Below are 19,763 nucleotides of genomic sequence, written 5' to 3'. Positions count from 1 at the left end.
TAACACGGTAAAACCCCGTCTCTACTAAAAATACAAAAAAATTAGCTGGATGTGGTGGCGGGCGCCTATAGTCCCAGCTACTCAGGAGGCTGAGGCAGGAGAATGGCATGAACCCAGGAGGCAGAGCTTGCTGTGAGCCGAGATTGCACCACTGCACTCCAGCCTGGGTGACAGAGAGAGACTTTGTCTCAAAAAAAAAAAAAATTATATGACTACAAAGGTGTTCATGAATAATACTTTTAATAAAAATGCTGCATTATTTTAAAACTGTACTATCAAAATGCTTAGTTGTAATAGTCTAAAAAATAGTATAAATTTAGTTATTTAGTTAAACATGAAGGTCAGTTTAGAATCATTTCACTTATAGATGAACACTAACATACATTTGAAAATGATTTATAATCTATGCATATTTTTAAAGTCAGTACAACCTTATTATAAAATAAGTCAGTTTGCATAGTTATTTTTAAGTGAATGGATACTGCAGTGTTTTACATGTGGGATATGTAGGAAGACAAATGAGTGAAAACCTCCTCTTTCAAAGTTTATGCATTGTATACATGTCACTATTAGCCGACTCTCAGAAATGGTTTTTTACAGGGAATCCAGTGCCAGAAATTACATGGCACAAAGATGGGCAGCTCCTCCAAGAAGATGAAGCCCATCACATTATGTCTGGTGGCCGTTTTCTTCAAATTACCAATGCCCAGGTGTCACACACTGGAAGATATACATGTTTGGCTTCCAGTCCAGCTGGCGACAAGAGCAGGAGCTTCAGTCTTAATGTATTTGGTAGGCGTGGGCTTTTCTTCATATCTTAAAGAATCTGACTTGACTGTAGGCTACATTTTTCTTTTCTTCCTCTGTTCAAATAATGTTTCCATCATAGAATTTCCTCGTGGAAGGAGGACCAGTGCTTGTGTACATTTACTATTTTTCCTGAATTAATTTATAAATTCATTTGTCATGTATGGAGTACCTACTATGTTCTAGGCACAGTGTTTTGTGCTAGGGACACAACTCTGAATAAGGTAGATTAATCAGTAGTAAAGGATAAAGATATGTTGGTCAAAGAGAAGCCGGTAAACAGTGATTGGGTCTCAACCTGAGATATTCTATCCTTTTTTTTTGTGAGACTTTGCCATTATTGGAAATGGCCATATTATAGTCTTTGTGGACTAAGAGTGATAAAATAACTGTATGTTGATATATTCAGTTCTTATGTCTCAGGAAAGACATTAAAATAGATTTTTAACTTGTGCTCACTTTTTGAAATTTGTACCACTTAAATTTATTGTATTAGATTCCTAGTATCAAATAATTCTACTAAAATCAACTGACCTATATGTGAGTATGAAAATTTATATAGTTGTTTGTTTTTATAGTTATTGGTAATACCACTTAAGGAGTACAAAGATACTACCATAGATAGAAACTTCTCATATTGAACACAGCCCTCAAGGAGCTCATAGTCTAATTAAGTAGCAGAGATATATGTGCAAGAAAAATTAAATCAAAATACCAGATACTGTATAAGTGTCAATATTGTATTGTGTATAAGTGTATAAATTGATAATTATAAATGTCATAAGTGTATAAGTGTATAAATTGACATACAGTATCTGGTATTATATATATGTTCATTCATTCATTCATTGAAGACTGAGGGGTCTAGATCTGAATCAAAGCCCTTCTCCACCAACTTCATAAAGTAGAGGCTATTTAAGTGCATGTGTTAGCAACTTCCAATCTACCCAGCCAAAAATTCAGTGCCTTTACCCTTTCTTTTCTCAGAGGATAAATTATCCTTCTTGTTCGCAGTTACTCCTTGCACTTACACCCTCCACCCTGTATCTTTCCACCGTCTGCCTTACTTGCAGCTTCACCATCTACTGTCTCCACCACTTCATATTTTAACCATGCCCAGATATCTATACTTGCTGTCCTACTGAAAACAGGCTTTGTCTGACACTACTCTGGCAAGCACTTCCCTTTTGCTAGGTCCAGCAAATATCTTGCAGTCCCAATTTTAATGTTTTGTACATTTTGATCTCTTTTTCCTTCACAATGTTCTTTCCCAGTTATCCTTGCATATCTTTGTTTGCTCCCTTTCTCTGCCCTTTATGGAAGCTTGAGCCACCTCTTAAATACTGGGTTCCCTGGTGTTCTGTCCTTACTTCACTACTCGTGTTACTCTAGATATTCTCTTCAAGTAATAGAATTCATTCCCAGATGTTTAATCATCTTTTATACACAAGAAACTTTTAAAAATGTATACCTGTAACCCAGATCTTTCTTGCAATGTTTGAATTCCTATATAGAGTTACTTGTTGGGCATTTCCACCTGAAATTCCCATAAGCACTTAAAATACAAGATATTCAGAACTGAACAAACTATTTTCCCTTCCTAAATGATCAAATCTTTCTACATTTTATATTTTTATGTTATTTCTCTGCAGTTTAGTTCCTAAGCAAGCAAACCGGAAGTTATATTTGACTTCAGTTTCCTTTAGCCCCCAGTTTCCATAATCAAGTCCTGTCAGTAATGCCCTAAGTCTTTCTTTACTTTCTCCTTCTACTGTATACCTTCCTTTAATGCTGTAGTTCAGTTCCTCATTATCTTTTATAAAACAAAGTACCTGTCTCAGCTATCCTTGCTTCCAATATTGATCCACTTCAGTTCATCCTCTTGATATACCCTGCTTGCCCCTCATTGCTTACAATTTAATACTAACATGCTCCCAATATGTTCCCTCTTACTAGTCTCTCTGCTTTCACCTGGTAACTACCACTGATCCTTTAAGGTTCACTTTGAATCCTCTTCCTCCTTTAAGAGGCCTTCTCTAATGAGACTCTTCACACCACATACCTCAAACTGGACTGAATGCTAACTCATTTCCAAAAAAAAACCTCCATTTACCTTGCACCAACATTCCCATTATTGTCCTTAATACATTATGTTCTTTTATGTGTTATGGTCCCTTTTTTATGTGTCATCTCCTCCATTACCCTATGAGTTTTTTGAGGGGTCACTCTCTTTTGTGAATAATAATAATAATAATAATAATAATAATAATAATTTGTTTTCTGTAACTGCTAGGGAATGACATTATACAAATACATATAATGGAAATTTAGAAATGCACAAATATACAAATTTCTACATATATTTCTTCAATCAAATTCTCATCTTTTTCAGTATCTCCTATAATTGCTGGTGTAGGTAGTGATGGCAGTCCTGAAGATGTCACTGTCATCCTTAACAGCCCCACATCTTTGGTTTGTGAAGCTTATTCGTATCCTCCAGCTACCATCACCTGGTTTAAGGATGGCACTCCTTTAGAGTCTAACCGAAATATTCGTATTCTTCCAGGTAATTCATTTGCTTCAGATGCCCAAGGTGCATCTGCGTCATCCACTATTCTAGAAAAGCAGAATCATTAGTTACTTTTCATAAAAACACCTCTGTTTTGTTGGTCGTGTTATGTTCTGTGCAGCCTGGTTCCTGATAGGCCACAGGCCGGTACCAGTCCATGGCTTGGGGATTGGGACCCCTGCTGTAAAGTACTGAAAATTACTTTTTAAAAGATCAGAAAAATACCTAAGTTAAAAGACAAATAAATAAATGCCACAATGTAATTAACTGCTAAAATATATTATAATGTGAATGCCGAAAAGGGTAGAAATTCACTCGTGATTAAATATTAACTCTTCTTCAAAGTTCAATTCAAAGTGAGAGAGTTTGTTCCTCTTTACCGCATGGAAATAGATAATGCAAATAGAAAGAAAAAGGATTATTGCTGGCTTTAAGAGACTGACAGTCTTATGTTGAGGAGAGGTAATATGTGCAAAGAGTTGATTAAAAATATGAATCTGTGAAAAATAATGGATTCTGAATAGTCAGGGGGTATGGTAAATAGGGAGTGAGTTTTATAAGAATTCAAATGAAGAAGCTGGGTGCGGTGGCTCACGCTTGTAATCCCAGCACTTTGGGAGGCCGAGGCGGGCGGATCACAAGGTCAGGAGATCGAGACCATCCTGGCTAACACAGTGAAATCCTATCCCTACTAAAAAAAATACAAAAAATTGGCCAGGCATGGTGGCACATGCCTGTAGTCTCAGCTACTCAGGAGGTTGAGGCAGGAGAATCGCTTGAACCCGGGAGGCGGAGGTTGCAGTAAGCCGAGATCGCACCACTGCACTCCAGGCTGGGAGACAGAGCAAAACTCAGTCTCAAAAAAAAAAAAAAAAAAAGAAAACTGACTTCAAATGAAGAAATGGCCACTGTGGGCTGAAGTGATCAGAAAAAGCTTTGTTGCTTAGTCAGAACTTGACGAGACTTTAAAGAAAATTCTAGAATTTAGTTGACTGGAAATGAGTTAGGACAGGTTTCAGATCCATCAGGGTTACCAGGGTGGGAAAAGTACAAAGTGAGAATGGCCTAGCCCTGTGCAATAGAATTCTCACCCACTCCCCAAAACTTGATAGAAATATTGTGTGTACGTATGTTGGTGGATGGGCAGGAAATAAGATCAGCAAGAAAAGCTGGAGTCATGTTTTGAATGCCTGAAATAAGAATTAAGAGTTTTTACTTTATATATTGGTCAATTGAGAACGATTGAAAATGTTTAAGGAGGACAGTACCAAAATAAAAACTTTGCTTCAGCACAATGAATTTCTCCTGTAGGCTAGGTAGATCAGAGGAAAAGATGATTACGGCAGAAACCTATTTATGAAGAGGATGAAAGACCTTATGAAGGACCTTAGCTGGAGTGGTGTACAAAGGCATGGCAGGTGCAAATGACCATGAGAGTCATCACCACAGAGCACCACTGGGGACTCAGTAGCTGTCCTCAGATACCATGCAATCCCCATCCGTATTGTAATTTACCTTATATCATATGTCCATCACAGAATTGTCATATGTAAGAAGAAATATGTTAACAAGAAGACATAAACCCCCGATAGCCTGTGTGTACTCTGCTGTCACTGTGATTTTAGAGATTCTTTGATGTTCCGTGATTTTACAGGAGGCAGAACTCTGCAGATCCTCAATGCACAGAAGGACAATGCTGGAAGATACTCTTGTGTAGCCACGAATGAGGCTGGAGAAATGATAAAGCACTATGAAGTGAAAGTGTACAGTAAGTTCTGAAAGAATACTATGTTTCATAGCTTCTCCATTTTTCTCTTTCAATCCTGTTTTTCATTGTGGGTTCATAATTATTTATACTCATCATTAAAGACTTGTTTGTACAGCTTACTTTATTAAGGATGGAAGTTGAAGTAAGCATTGTGTCTATGGCCTCAATTGCTTAAAGATGTGAAGAGCCCACTAAATCTGCTCATTACTCCTGTTGGAGACTTTGTCAGTGGCATTTCTTTAAGTTTCTCTGTTTTTCCTTCTGAATTACCCTCTGGGTTGAGGTATAGTACTTTCATGTACAAAACTGTTATTAGACGCATATGTTCTAATCAACAGCCCAAGATGAGATCATTAGTGATTTTGAGCTATTCCAATGTACATTGACCTATAAATAAAAGGCAAAGCTAACACTGCCATTAATAGGACTCATATTTCAGGATTTTGCTTTTGTGTTTGTAAAGGAAGAGTATCTTTCTGATTATCTTTTGTTCTTTGACTTGGTTCCCTTAATGACCAATAAAATACATTTTATGGATCATGTTCAGACTATGTCTGTGGAACTGGAACAAATGAGGCTAACTGTTCTGTAAAGGACATTAGCTTTATTGGCAGTATTATAATGATAAAGGGAGAAAGATTTCCCATTCCATCTTGCATTTGAACACTCTTTCATGTTAACTTTGATACTTAATGAAAGATCAGCATAGAATGCCTCTGTTATTTCCTTGTTTTCTTGATAAGTAATCCTCAGCGTGATTTCTGTGGTATTCCATGTATTGGAAATAACCAATGTCTAACTCTTTAATATTTATTTTACGCAGTCCCACCCATAATCAATAAAGGGGACCTTTGGGGGCCAGGTCTTTCCCCTAAAGAAGTGAAGATCAAAGTAAACAACACTCTGACCTTGGAATGTGAAGCTTATGCAATTCCTTCTGCCTCCCTCAGCTGGTACAAGGATGGACAGGCCAGTCACAACTTTTTTCATTTGCTAGTGATTTCTTAAAGACTAAAATAGTCAATTGAAAACAAATAATAAAATAGACACAGGTGACTCAGAGAATCACTGTGATCTTAAAACTAGCAAATTCCATGCTCCTAGAATCTAAAACTGAAAAAAAAAAACCCAACCAACCTGAACGATGTTCAACAATTTTAGCATTATTCCATCACTGGAAAGTCTGCACAATTATTTTTGTATATATTAGCAGTTTTCTATAAAAATCTGGCCACCCTCACACTGGAGAATTTAGGGAAACCAGGTTTTTGTTTTGTTTTGTTTTGTTTTTTGCTGTTGTTATTTTGCAGTTTTACAGAATAAGTAAACTTGGTAAAGAACCAACACATAAATGGTGCTATCCCAGGTGAGAATGACAGGTATAACATGGGTACTAAATTTACTAAAGTTACTCAGATATTCTTTAAGTATCTTTAACTCTTTTACAAAAGGTATATTTTTAAATATTCCAAAATAAAGAAAAAAAAACTAAAAGAGATGATGACGTTCCCAGTACAGTTAACTGGGAACAGAGAAACTTTAAATAAAAGATCGTTCAATTCTGTAATCTGGTTTTCAGACCACACATCCTTATTTCTCATTCAACTTATATTCTTCCATGCGTGTTTTAAAGACATATGTGCTGTTGATCTTAGACCAAAATAGATTTTTAAGCAGCTGTTAACACCGTACTTAATACAGATGTGAAACAGCTAAGCTGCTGTTCGTTCTGTTTTACACATAATCAACCAAATGGTCAAATTCCAGTTGTAGAAGTTCAGATCATAATCATGATTTAAGATGCAAGAAAGATAAAGCTTTATTTTTTCAGATCTCAGATGGATTTTGCAATACTGGCAGCTAGAAAAAAGTCATCTCTTATAAAATAAGCAAGTTTCATCTGGAAGCCATTACAAAAGGGAAAATATAGAATTTCCACTATGCTCTGTTTATAGTTTCTTTTCTGACTACAGGCACACTTCATAGTACAATATCAATTCTTTATGAATTTACTTGGAAACAAATAATCCTTTCTCCTTTGAAATATTATTTTATTTTTAATCTTTTCTAAAGTTGTTTCATTCCTTATAGTTACCACATATGCTCACATGTACACAAACACATACACACATTAAAAACTGGATAAAGACTAAAAGTGCACAGGAAATTAGGCATTTTTGTCTTATTTTTGAAAATTTCATTATAAATAGCTAAATTACAGCTTCAAGTTCAGGCTTCGAAATTGACCCAATTATGATGCTTTACACTGCTAGATTTTTTAGAGTTTGCAATTGGTCTCCTAGAATGTGAACAAAAAAGTACTATTTTAAAATTTATTTTCCATATTCATTCTCCTGTTATTTCAGTCTTCAGATAAGCAACACTACTTAAGTAGTGTTTTCAAGAAAACAAACACAAAATATATTGACAGACATTAAAAAATGGACAAAGTATTGGCCACATTAAGTTTTGAAAGAATCTTGAGTTTTATTTATTCATACCCTGAAGTTTTTCTTTTAGCAAAGGAAATTTAAATTATGCTACTTTTATAGATAAGTGATACAATGTTAATAATGATTAATTGCATTCTGAATTACTTGTTGAGCATCTACTATTTGTCAGACACTGTTTTAGATGCAGGAATATAGCTATGAAAGAAACAGACACAAAGTTCTACTCATGTGAAGTTTAGGAAGGCGAAAACTAAACCAAACCAATAAAGACATAATGTGTCAGGTGGAACAGGTATCATGGAGAAAACTCAATATGAGAGAAGGAAACCAAGAGTGGAGAGTGTGATCTCTTACTTAAATAGAGAAGACCTCATTGATAATGTGACATTTAAACAGAAACCCAAAGAAAGTGAAGGAAGCAGACATAAAATAATAGAGGGCAAAATATTCCAAAGTAGAGAGCATAGCAAGGGCAAAGGCCCTCAGGCGTTTAGGCTGAAGTGCAGTGATTGATGGGAATAGAAGATGTGAGCAGAAGACTAATGGAGAGCCGGATCATGCCACCCCGTGTGCCAGTTGGTCTTTATTCTGATGGAATGCCAACTGGGAAATTTTGAACACAAGAATATGACATAATCTGACTTAAGGTTTTAAGCAGATTGCATTTCTTTCTGTACTTGGAGAATAAAGAAAAGGTCCAATTATGAAGTTATTGCAATGGTTATTGCAATTGCATCTCCACCAAAAGAGTGATGGTTGTTGCTTGGACCAAGGTGGTAGAAGGATGTGTGGGATGTGTAGGAAGGAGATTAAAGATAAGTCCAAGATAAGTGAAAGTAGATAGAGAAGAGGTCTAAGGATTAAGCCTCAGGGTACTCCTTTAAAGGTTAGGGAGTGTAGTGTCCCAAAAGATAAGTGAAAAAGGTACTTCAAAATGAACACAAGTTAAACTGTGTTAAATGATACTGATCAGGTAAAATAAGTACTTAGAATTTTCCAACAAATTTAGCAACATGAATGTCATTGGTGACCTTGACAAAGTCTTTTTGATCAAGAAGAAAGAGTGAAAGTCTGATTGTAACATATCAAGAAATGATGGAAGGAAAAAAACTGAAGGAAAGTAATTGGAGAACACAAGTGTAGAAAACATTTTTAAGTCATTTGGCTACAAAGTGCACTGGAAAATGTAGAGGTGGGCTGCAGCAAGAGAGGTTTTTGTTTTTGTTTTTGTTTTAGGTTGAAATCATCCAGTGGAAAGAAACAAGTTAATGATGATGTAGGTGAGAGAAACGCAGTTGCTGGAGGGATGTCCTTGAGTAGACCAGCAAATTCTCAGAATGGGCAGAAACTGATTTTAACCAGTTCAGGTTTTGCCAGGGGAGTAAAATAAAGGGAGAGGAGTCAAGGGAGTTGAGAGTTTATACAAGGAATGATTATCATGACAGAACTTCTCTGGGTAAGAAGGGAAGAGAGGTTAGGAGGAGACTGAGTGGCAGTGAAAATATTGCAAGATCAATGGATTGTGGGGCTCCCATGGGATTAAAAAAGAAAAAAAAACTTAGAGAAAATTAGTAATAATAGAAAATTAGGAAGTGGTAGTCAGCAGATGAGAGCTTGAAAGTGAGATTATGAAGGAGCGCAGTTATTGGTAATTATAAGGTCTAGGTATGACTCTCCTATTTAGTGGCTGAGAAAGGGTGAGGGACAAGAAAATTAAAAGAAGGAGATCAAGGAGGTAAGAGAACACAGCATTGGAATCACCAAGAATTATGAGAAGAGTATCATTAGAAGGAATGACACTGAGCCTGGAGCTAAAATTTTCAATGAATGAGGGGGAATTTAGTATAAATGAAAATGTTGAGAAGATGGGAAATATTCTATTAACTATATGTAATGTTATTGATAATGCATCATAATACAAATATATGTAAGTTAATATCCTATTTTATAGTAATAATTTCAATAAAACATAATATAAATATCTTTAGGTTAAAATTTTTTATTTATAAAGTAATAATGTTTCGAACAAAAAATAATTTAGGTCAAATCAGATTATACTAATGTGCTCAATCTTTCATAAAGAAATTCTAACCTTTTCTACAAAATTATAAAAGACATGCTTTTTAAATATTACATGAGATCAGTGAAAAATATTTTCCAACATGAATACATGTGGTAACTAAGAACACATATTTATCATAAAAATGTATAAATGCATCATGCACAAATGCCTGGTACAAATATAAACTATAACTGTGGTAATTTTCAATAAATAAAAATTTGATTAGTCAAAAACAATGAGTTTAATCAAAGTAAATCAATTATTTTGATTAAACTATTGTGAATGTTCTGCATACAATTTTATTTTCGTTTATTTAAAAAAATCACAAAAACTATCAATTGCATGGCCTCTTAGAGGATTCATTATAGCACTTAATGCTAACATTGTTATAATTGAATCACAGCCCCTTAAATCCGATGATCATGTTAATATTGCTGCGAATGGACACACACTTCAAATAAAGGAGGCTCAAATGTCAGACACTGGACGATATACTTGTGTAGCATCTAACATTGCAGGTGAAGATGAGTTGGATTTTGATGTGAATATACAAGGTAATACTAATATGCTTATTGTATATAATGTAATTTATATGATCTTTCAAAGTAAAAGAAAAGAGATTTGACTTATTTTAAACAGTGTTTTTTTCTGTTAACAATATAAATTCATGATTGAAAATTTAGACTTGGGAATTAAAGAAGGAAATAATCCCATCATTCAGGATTGCCCCTGTTATTTTTATGTGTTTCCTTCTTGTATTTTAAAATATATACTTGTTTTACAAAGTTGGGGTCACACAATATAGATTTCTGTGTTGCATTAGCATTCCCTTAATTTTATATCGTGAAGTTTTAAAAACAGCATTTACATGAAAGGCAGGAAAGTAGTACAGTATGGAATTCAGAGTAATAATAAACTATCTGTCCACTACCAGGCATATTATCTGGGTGATGAAATAATATGTACACCAAACCCCCACAACATGCAATTTACCCACATAACAAACCAGCACATGTACCCTGTGAACATAAAATGAAAGTTGGAAGAAATAAATAAGTAAATGTAAAAATAAAAACAAGCAAACAACAAAACAAAACAGACTTGGAATTGAATGATGATTATGGCTTCTAAAAGCTTTGTGACTTGGTAAAGTAACCTAAATTTTAAGACTGTTTCCTCATTTTTAACATGACTGTCTTGTAGAATTTCAGCGAATACTAAATGAGATAAAGTATATAAAGCTCTTAGCAAAATGATTGAGAAATGATACCTGCTATTATTATTGTTTATGTTGTTACTGTTGATGTTGCTATATTTGACATGATTTGTAATAATTATGTCTTTCACCAGTTGAATATCCAAAAACTATTTAACCAGACTCCTACTGTTGAATGTCTGGGTTGTTTATAAGCTTTCACCACTCATAAATAATACTGCACTGAACATCTTTATACATAAAACTTTTAGACATCTTTTATTTTTCATAATTTTCTAAGAATGGAAATTTTAGGTTAAATGTTATGTACTTTTTTCTGTGATAAATTTTATGTTATGCACTCTTTTAATGCTTTTGATGTGCAGGCAAATTGCCTTCCATAAACTTCATACTTGTAACCAGAAAAGTATGAAAATTCCTATTATTTTTGTTAATGGAATTTTTAATCCTGATTGCATAATTTCTTTTGCCTTCTTAGTAAGCCAAATCACTGTGAAATGCTCTCAATTGAGCCAGTATTTTTTAATGGTTTCTCAAAATTAGTCTTTCCTGCTGTGTATCATTTAGCAATGCTCCTTTCTGAGAGTGAGCCCCTTTATTGTCTAAGTGCCAGAGCCCTTTAACAGGGAGAGCAAAGCATGAGAACAGCATTCTGAGCCTCATATTTCTTGTTCTTCCACATGAGAACCAGCTCTGACTTTCGTCTACTACTTTTTTGGCTAAGGACTAGAGTTGGTAATGGTGTCAGTACTTGAAATTATTTTCACATTGTCTAATCTATTGCTTTTACAAATCACTCTGGTGAAAACACATCCAAGATCTTTGTTTAAGCATTCATATGTGACTGACATTTAATGCGTTTCCTCCATAGTTCCTCCAAGTTTTCAGAAACTCTGGGAAATAGGAAACATGCTAGATACCGGCAGGAGTGGTGAAGCCAAAGATGTGATCATCAACAATCCCATTTCTCTTTACTGTGAGACAAATGCTGCTCCCCCTCCTACACTGACATGGTACAAAGATGGCCACCCTCTGACCTCAAGTGATAAAGTATTGATTTTGCCAGGTAAAGGTTGCTACCAAAAGGGTGAAAAGCTGGCTCTCTGCCAAATGTGTTTCCTCTCATGTATTAGATGAATTAAATTGGTTGAGTCTCTGGCCAAGTAATTTAACTGGCAGGCTGCTGAATGCCGCTGGCATCCACATAGCTTCAATCTAGAATAAATAGTCTTGGTTGAGAATTAGACAATAGAAGAGCATAGCTTAGTAAACTTTTCAGATCTACTACACATCACTCTATCAACACAACAAAGTCCTTTGGCTTCCTTGTGCCTCCATTTCTCCATTAGTGCAATAAGATAATCAGTTTGGTTTATATATATTATTAACATAAATGCTAATATATATTTACAGATCACTACTACTCAGTTTATTAAATGCACCTAACATAAATAGGGAAGAATATTAGTTTCAAATATTTAAATTGTTACCTGGTTTATTGATAGCAAAGATGTTTAAACTGTTATGGAGTAATATTTTCAAGGCTTCTATTTAATTTTAATAAGCATTCAAATATACAGGGCTTGTCAAAATTCATCAGATTGTACACTTTAGGTCAGTGCATTAAGTAATTGAATGTAAATTTGACCTCAATTAAATAAAAGATATCCTGAAAATAAAAATGAAAAGAGACTAAGTAGACATGGCAACTCTAATATGTGATTCTAAATTAGATCTGGGTTTGGGCAAAATGGCTGTAAAAAACATTGCAACAATAATGAAATATGATTATGGACTCTGGATTCAATAGTAGTTTTGATTTTAAATTTTCTGTTTTTAATCGTAACACGGTTATATAAGAGATTACCCTTGTTGTTATGAAATACGGATTTATGAGTATTTTAGGGGTGAAAGGGCACCATGTCTCCAACTTACTCTTGAATGGTTCAGAAAAAGATTATATACATATGACAGAGAGAGATAAAGCAAATGGAGTGAAATATAAATAATTAGTGAACATGAGTAAAAGTCTTTACATAATTATTGCAACTTTTCTCTAAATTTGAAATTATGTCTACATGACGTTTAAAAATACACAGCTATCCTCATAAGAACGTATGTAAAATAGTACACTTTATACTTTTACATCTTTGGATATTGCTTTCTCAAACAAGTACTTGCAGCAAATGGTGTAAACTTATATTAAAAGTGTTCAAAACAATAAAAGCAAGAAGTTACTACATAGTAACATTGCCTAGGAAACATGATGAAGCACATGGAGTAGCAGTCTCCCTTCTAGGAAAATCTACATGAGCTATTCATTTCTCAGGAGATCCGATTCATATGTTGGGTCACTTTTTAATAATGCAGTGTTTGTTGTAAAAGTGGTATCTGAGATTAAAACTGAACCATTGGATGAAACAGGAACCTTGAAAGAAAATGTAAGGCAGTCATTAGACCAGAAAATTTGTATCTTTGTTTATGGCTTGTGTTCACTCTAAGATTAGAGAAGTAAACATAGTGGGATATTATTTTCAGGAGGGCGAGTGTTGCAGATTCCTCGGGCTAAAGTAGAAGATGCTGGGAGATACACATGTGTGGCTGTTAATGAGGCTGGAGAAGATTCCCTTCAGTATGATGTCCGTGTACTCGGTGCGTTTTTCTTTTGTTTATTGTTCATTCTTTTACTGAAAAGTATTTTTGAGGAACTAATGTTTGCAGGATGTTACACTAAGCACTTTGAGACTATAAAGATAACCAGAAACTGATAGTTCTCCGAAGGAGGTAATTATCTTCTACATATTGACAGCACATTAGTCAGGACTCTTGAAGTATTAAGAAACAAACTGACTTAAATGAAAAAAAAAAAAGAATTAATAGACTTATGAATCAGAAAAGTCCCAAAACAGAGCCGGCTACAGTCATGTCTGACTTCTGTCGTTCAAAAGAGGTCAACAGACTTTACCTGTCTCTTGACTCTGCTTTTCTTTATTCATGTCACTCTTAGGAAGGGGGATCCCCTTGGATAGCAAGGTGGCCTCTAGCAGCTCTAGGCTTGCATCCTGCTAGTTCCACATTCAAATGAAAGGTTTTTCTCCTAGTATTTACAACTGAAGCCCTAGAATTGAATTTCCATGGTTTTCATTGGCCAAGTGTGAATCACTTATCCATCCAGAGCCAATTACAGAGAGCAAGAGGTTGCAGTGTTCTGATTGATAAGGTATAGTTCATGTGTTCATCCTTGAACCAGATCACCATCTGAATACATGAACAGAGAGTTGAAGAAGTATTGTTCCTGTAAGGGAAAAGATAAGTGACATAACAGTTAACATAGATTTTAAAGTTCATGAGAGAGTTACAAGGAAAAGAGAGGAGATGACAATTAAAAATCAGTGCTGACGATGTCAAGGACACTGAAGGAATATCTTGGACCACCTGGCTTAACTTGACCTTGTCAGATTCACAACTATGCCATATGTCCTGCTTGGGGTCAGCTTCCAGCCCCAGCTCTAGTTGTGTTTAGCAGCTCTCTCAGCAGCAGCTTTCTCACACTAGCTCTCTTACACTGTCCGCCTTTATCTTGGCTTTTTGCTCCACCTCTGTGGCTCCTCTCAGCAGCCAGCTCCCATGCATAGCTGTATGGCTGGCCTGCAAGGCCAGCTCTCTCTTGCAGTGTTAGCAGCTTAACTCTTTCTCTCTGGGGATGAGCTGGTTCCTGCCTGCCTTAAAGGAGCCTGGCTCTCCCTTACAGTGGTCAGTAGTCTCTCTCTCTCTGGGCGCATGCAAGCCATGTCAAGCCATGCTATGCCATGCCAAACCGAGCCCCGAGCACAGTGCCACAGGGCAGCTATACCTTCTATAGACAATAGTGGCTCAGAGCCAAGTATGAACTTGCACAAACACTTGTATAACAAGTGGAGGTGTGTGCCCGCACATCAATCCCGCTGTGTCATGCAGGCCTGGATGTCTGCCTCCACCTATTCCTTGACCAAACACATCCATGTACCTTACAGACCTAAATTTGGAAAGAGTTTAATTTAGGGTGAGTAGAAGGAGTTGATAATATAGGTAGGGAAACACTGCGATTCAGTGAAATTGAAATGAAACTATGGGATTGGATGGTCAAGGGTAGATGTTCATGCCTCAGGCTGTTATTTTCAATTAGGAAGTTACCGAGCAAGTTGGAGATGAGTTTAGAAGGTAGAACAAAGAAAGAACAACTAACTGACCCCCAAATTCTGAATTAGGGCTGTTTCATGTTCTGCTGCTCGCCTCCTAGGTGCATGGACGGCCACTGAGAACAATTCTGAGTGGTATAACCCAACTGGTAGGGTGTGGCAGCTGGAGCAGGTGGAAGCAAACAGCTGAGGTCGGGGCCTCTGCATGTCAGTGCCTGAATCTCCTAGCCCTCCTAATGCTTCAGCTCTTGATTAGTTTTCTTGATGTTGGGTAGTGATAGTCTCATTTAATCTAAAACTCAAGTTTATTATTTATTAATCTGCAGTTCAAATTATATATTTTACATTATCTGAAGCATAGTAAAATCAATCATGTAGTTTTGAATGTGAAAGTATGCATTCAAAATAACATTAAAATTCTATTATGTGCTTTGTGGAATTGAGTATTTTCTTTACAGACTTTCAGTTTAGTTGTTGGAAACCCAGATACCATAAGATAGCATCTACATCAAACTTGCAGTCTTTACTGATTGCTAAAGATAAGGCATATTTTTAAAGTGGGAGAAAAATAACCAAGCTTTCAAAACAAAAATGATTATTTATTTTAAAAATCAATTTCTACTTTTACCAAGGCAGTCAACATGTGTCCCTAGTTCATTTAACATTTTCATTTTTGAAATTCTATGGGTAACATGATTTTTCATAACTAATGTGTAGCTGGATTATACAGTATTATTTTAAGCAAGAATGAACACATGTAGAAAAATCTAGAGTGAGACTTCTCAAACTTTAGCATACATAAAGATCACCTGGAAAGCTTGTTAAGACACAGATTTATTGGCCCTTCCTCAGAGATGCCTATTGAAGTTAGTTGGCGCCCAAGAATTTGCATTTTTAATCAAACTCCCAGGTGATGCTGATGCTGATACCACCAGTGCTGAAGCTGGGAAACACACTTTGAATTGCCCAGGCAATTCCATTCCGAATAAGGCCAAATCTGAATATTTCAAATACACTTTAAAGGGTATAATTTATCTGTCCCCTCTGGATAACCATATAGACTTAAATATCTATTTATACAGATGCTTCTTATATGTATGCTTGAAAACCCAGAAGGTGTAGTGGGAGGGGCTGAGAGAGAAGTAAATGATATATTGGAGAAGAATTGAGATTGGGCTAAATGGGAATGATACTATCTGAGGGATTAGTCTAGCATAAGTGAAGAGAGGGAAGAGAATAAAGTCAAATTCAAATACTGTTTTCACCACTCCAATTTATTAGTATAAAATGTTACCTGGGGATCATGGTTTCTCCTTCAAGTTTTGCTTCTCTATTATTACACCAAACTTTTTAAAGCTGTCAGAAAATTAGAATAATTTAGAAAAGACTGTTGCCCATTTTTTATCCCTTTGTTACAATCCTTTGTTAGTGCCACCAATTATCAAGGGAGCAAATAGTGATCTCCCTGCAGAGGTCACTGTGCTGGTGAACAAGAGTGCACTGATGGAGTGTTTATCCAGTGGCAGCCCAGCGCCAAGGAATTCCTGGCAGAAAGATGGACAGCCCGTGCTAGAAGATGACCATCATAAATTTCTATCTAATGGACGAATTCTGCAGGTAAAAGTAAAGATCTAATTTTAAAAAGAGCTATTTGACTTTGCATTTTGTAATAATTGTTTTTGACTTTTAAAAATAATGTTATTAGCTTATAAATATTATATTTGTAAAAATAACCAACCATCAAAGGTATATGAAATAAAATTCTTCCTCCTCATTCTGTTCCCACTACCAGAGATTACCACCATTAATAGTTTTGTGTGGCTTTTTCCAGAAATGTTCTACACACACACACACACACACACACACACACACACACACCTCAATTGACTACAATATGGTCTTTGTGATAAAAATTGTATTATAAACAAATCATTATTGCAATCCTTTCCATTATATATTTCAGGTGGTAAAATTCTAAATGGTAGAAAGTTCCCTATAGATTTAAATTTGTATATAGGCAAAATGTTGATAATAGTAAAATTTATGAAGATCACATAAATATCCTGGATTGTCATTTACCAATGGTGTGTCCATATTCTTCTTTTCACATGTCCTGAAAGAAAGGCACTTATAGAAATAATACCAGTTCTTTTGTTAGGATACAATCTGATAAATTACTTTTGAGCAAAATAAATACTATTCTGTTGGCTCAAGAATCCAAGCATAACCATCAGTGTACCCAACATAGGACATATCTCATGGAATTCCTTATTCAAAAGAGAATGAGGTTTATTACCTATAAATAACCTTAAATTTTCAAAGTATCTTCTAAATATTGTGACTGTTTCCATGTGATAATCATATAGCCTCTACCAAATACTTCAATGGTTCTGTGTCCAAGTCCAAAAGATATATAGATGGATAGAAATTTCTATGTAATAAAATGAAGAAAACATAATTGTTATATTAGCTGCATAAAACAAACCACTCCAAAACTTAATGACTTGAAACAATAAGCATTTATTTAGCTCACAAGCCAGCTGGTTTGCTAGATGATTCTTCCGGATGTGGCCTTGGCTGACTTTGCACACATATCTGGGACCTCAGTTGCAGTAAACTGTGATGATTCCTCCCGTGATCTCCACCCTCCAGCAGGCTAACCCTGACTTCCTCACATGGTGCTGGAAGGGTTCCAAAAGAGTAAGCAAAAGTGAATAGGCCTCAGTTTTGAAATGACCGTCACTTCCATCACGTTCTGTTGACCAAAACCAGTCATAAGACCAACAAATTCTACTTCCTGATGGGAGGGGTGTCAAAGTCACAATGCCAGAGGCAGAGAGAGGGAAATGGGAGAATAATTTGGGACATTTTTTCTAGTCAATATCCCACAAATATGTATAGAATTTTTCCTGATTAGAAATCTTAGTAAATATTTATTTGATTTACCTAATAAAAGCTAGCATCGGCACTAGTATGTACAACACTTTTTTCTATCTGGTATTAAGTAGAAATAATATATATTATTCTAAAAAAATAGGAAAATATGACAAGTTGCTTTATTCAAAATTTCATTTGGAATTTCTTCATTTTTCCCTTAGATTCTGAATACTCAAATAATAGATATCGGCAGGTATGTGTGTGTTGCTGAGAACACAGCTGGGAGTGCCAAAAAATATTTTAACCTCAATGTTAATGGTAAGAACTCAGTTCCAAAACCATCTGTTAGGGTATGCCTGGAAAAGCAGAAAATTTCTGTTTTAGATTATGTAGGCTTATTTTGTATTTTTTAACTTACACAATGTGAGGAGCCTGTACTCATTCAATCCCCTCTCTTCTTTCTTTCCATGATGGCTAGTATGATTTATAAAGTATAAAACTTCCAGGAAGACAGTTTTTATATTACTTCAGTCTCTCAAGAGAAAATAATTACTCCTGCATATTTGAAAGGAAAAACAGAATTTAAAATATTAATGATTACAAGTTTATAAAGTTAGAAGCAAATACAGGTCTTCTACTCATAAAAATGTATCCACTAGTCCTGATTGGGACTGATTTCTGTCCTTAAGTGCAGAATTCATGTTGCGCTATGTCCTCTAGTAACTAACATACTCCCTGGAGAAGAAAAAGTCACTTTGTGGAGTTAAATAATTCCTTTAAAACTACCAGCACACCTAAATGATTCATCAGACTCTTTTAAATACATGCTAGACACTCCATAAATACCATTTTTTTTGCTAAAAAACAAAGTAGTTGAATATCTACTGCAAAAGAGTAGTTTTTATTTTGTGAGATGCTGGTGCTTCCAGAATATTAAATTGGAAATGGTGAATAATCATTATAAAAGATCTCCTTTACATAGGTAATACACACATAAAATTCCAGCTCATTTTGGAAGTAACTGAAATTTGAAATGTCACAAAAAATTTCTGCCTTCAAAAGGACTTTTATGTAGCATGATAAATATTCTTCTTTGGTGTGATATGTAGTGAGTATTGTTATCTAGCAGTATTTGGTGTTTGTGTAACAGATATTTGAAACACTTTTATCTTTTTAATTCCAGTACTTAGCACAGTGAGTAACACACTGTAGATACTTAATAAGTGTCTTTGAAGTTTTTTGAATGGATAATCTAACCAGAGCAGGAACACATGTGTTATGAATTCTCAGGAAGAATGAATTAAACAAACAGAATTCATTGTGAAAGCACACATTCTAATCTGCAAAGTGCAGTAAATATTGGAAAACAAAATACTGATTGGTTTTCCTGATTGCTCAAGGCAAAATTCATTTTTCCTTCTCGATGACAAAAAAGCATCTTGTAAATACCCCAATTGTAGCAGTTCCATATGTTGCCTTGTGTTATCTTCATATATCTGTATCTTTGCCTCTATCCCATAACTTTATTGTAAGTGCTCTAGGCAGATGGTCATGTCTTACTTATCTTGGTCTCCGTAAACCTAGAATGGTGTCTATAGTTGTGGTAGTTGCTAACTAAATGTTTTCTGCATGTTTGGTATATATTTTTCATAATCGTTGTCTTTTTGCAATGTGCAGTAGAAACACCTGAAGTGGGACAGTGACTTGTGAGGAAGTAATCACTAGTGTTTTACTACTAAGGATTGGAGTTCAGGAATGTGTTTCTTCTTTTACCAGTTAATGATGTTTTCAGTTCCTGACGGCAATCAGGAACTCATTATTTAAATATTGGAA

General features: G+C 35.2%; 1 protein-coding gene across 7 annotated transcripts in view; it reads left to right on the top strand.

Moving 5' to 3' along the window:
* Window positions 1-19,763, top strand: part of HMCN1 (hemicentin 1) — a 499,395-nt gene that overhangs the window by 377,395 nt on the left and 102,237 nt on the right. For all 7 annotated transcript variants that reach the window (XR_004179456.1, XM_031657606.1, XM_031657603.1 and 4 more), the window contains 9 exons: window positions 601-792; window positions 3,200-3,373; window positions 5,031-5,144; window positions 5,968-6,113; window positions 10,063-10,213; window positions 11,747-11,941; window positions 13,414-13,527; window positions 16,483-16,670; window positions 18,152-18,248. Coding sequence is in view for 6 of the 7 variants with exons in the window: in XM_031657606.1 (XP_031513466.1) it covers window positions 601-792; window positions 3,200-3,373; window positions 5,031-5,144; window positions 5,968-6,113; window positions 10,063-10,213; window positions 11,747-11,941; window positions 13,414-13,527; window positions 16,483-16,670; window positions 18,152-18,248 (1,371 nt within the window). In the remaining variant the exon portion in view is untranslated. The remainder of the gene's footprint in view (window positions 1-600; window positions 793-3,199; window positions 3,374-5,030; window positions 5,145-5,967; window positions 6,114-10,062; window positions 10,214-11,746; window positions 11,942-13,413; window positions 13,528-16,482; window positions 16,671-18,151; window positions 18,249-19,763) is intronic.

The sequence above is a fragment of the Papio anubis genome, chromosome 1, assembly GCF_008728515.1.
Source record: "Papio anubis isolate 15944 chromosome 1, Panubis1.0, whole genome shotgun sequence".
Taxonomy (NCBI): domain Eukaryota; kingdom Metazoa; phylum Chordata; class Mammalia; order Primates; family Cercopithecidae; genus Papio; species Papio anubis.
Note: the sequence above shows the minus strand (reverse complement) of the source record. Positions and strands in the feature narration are given on the sequence as shown.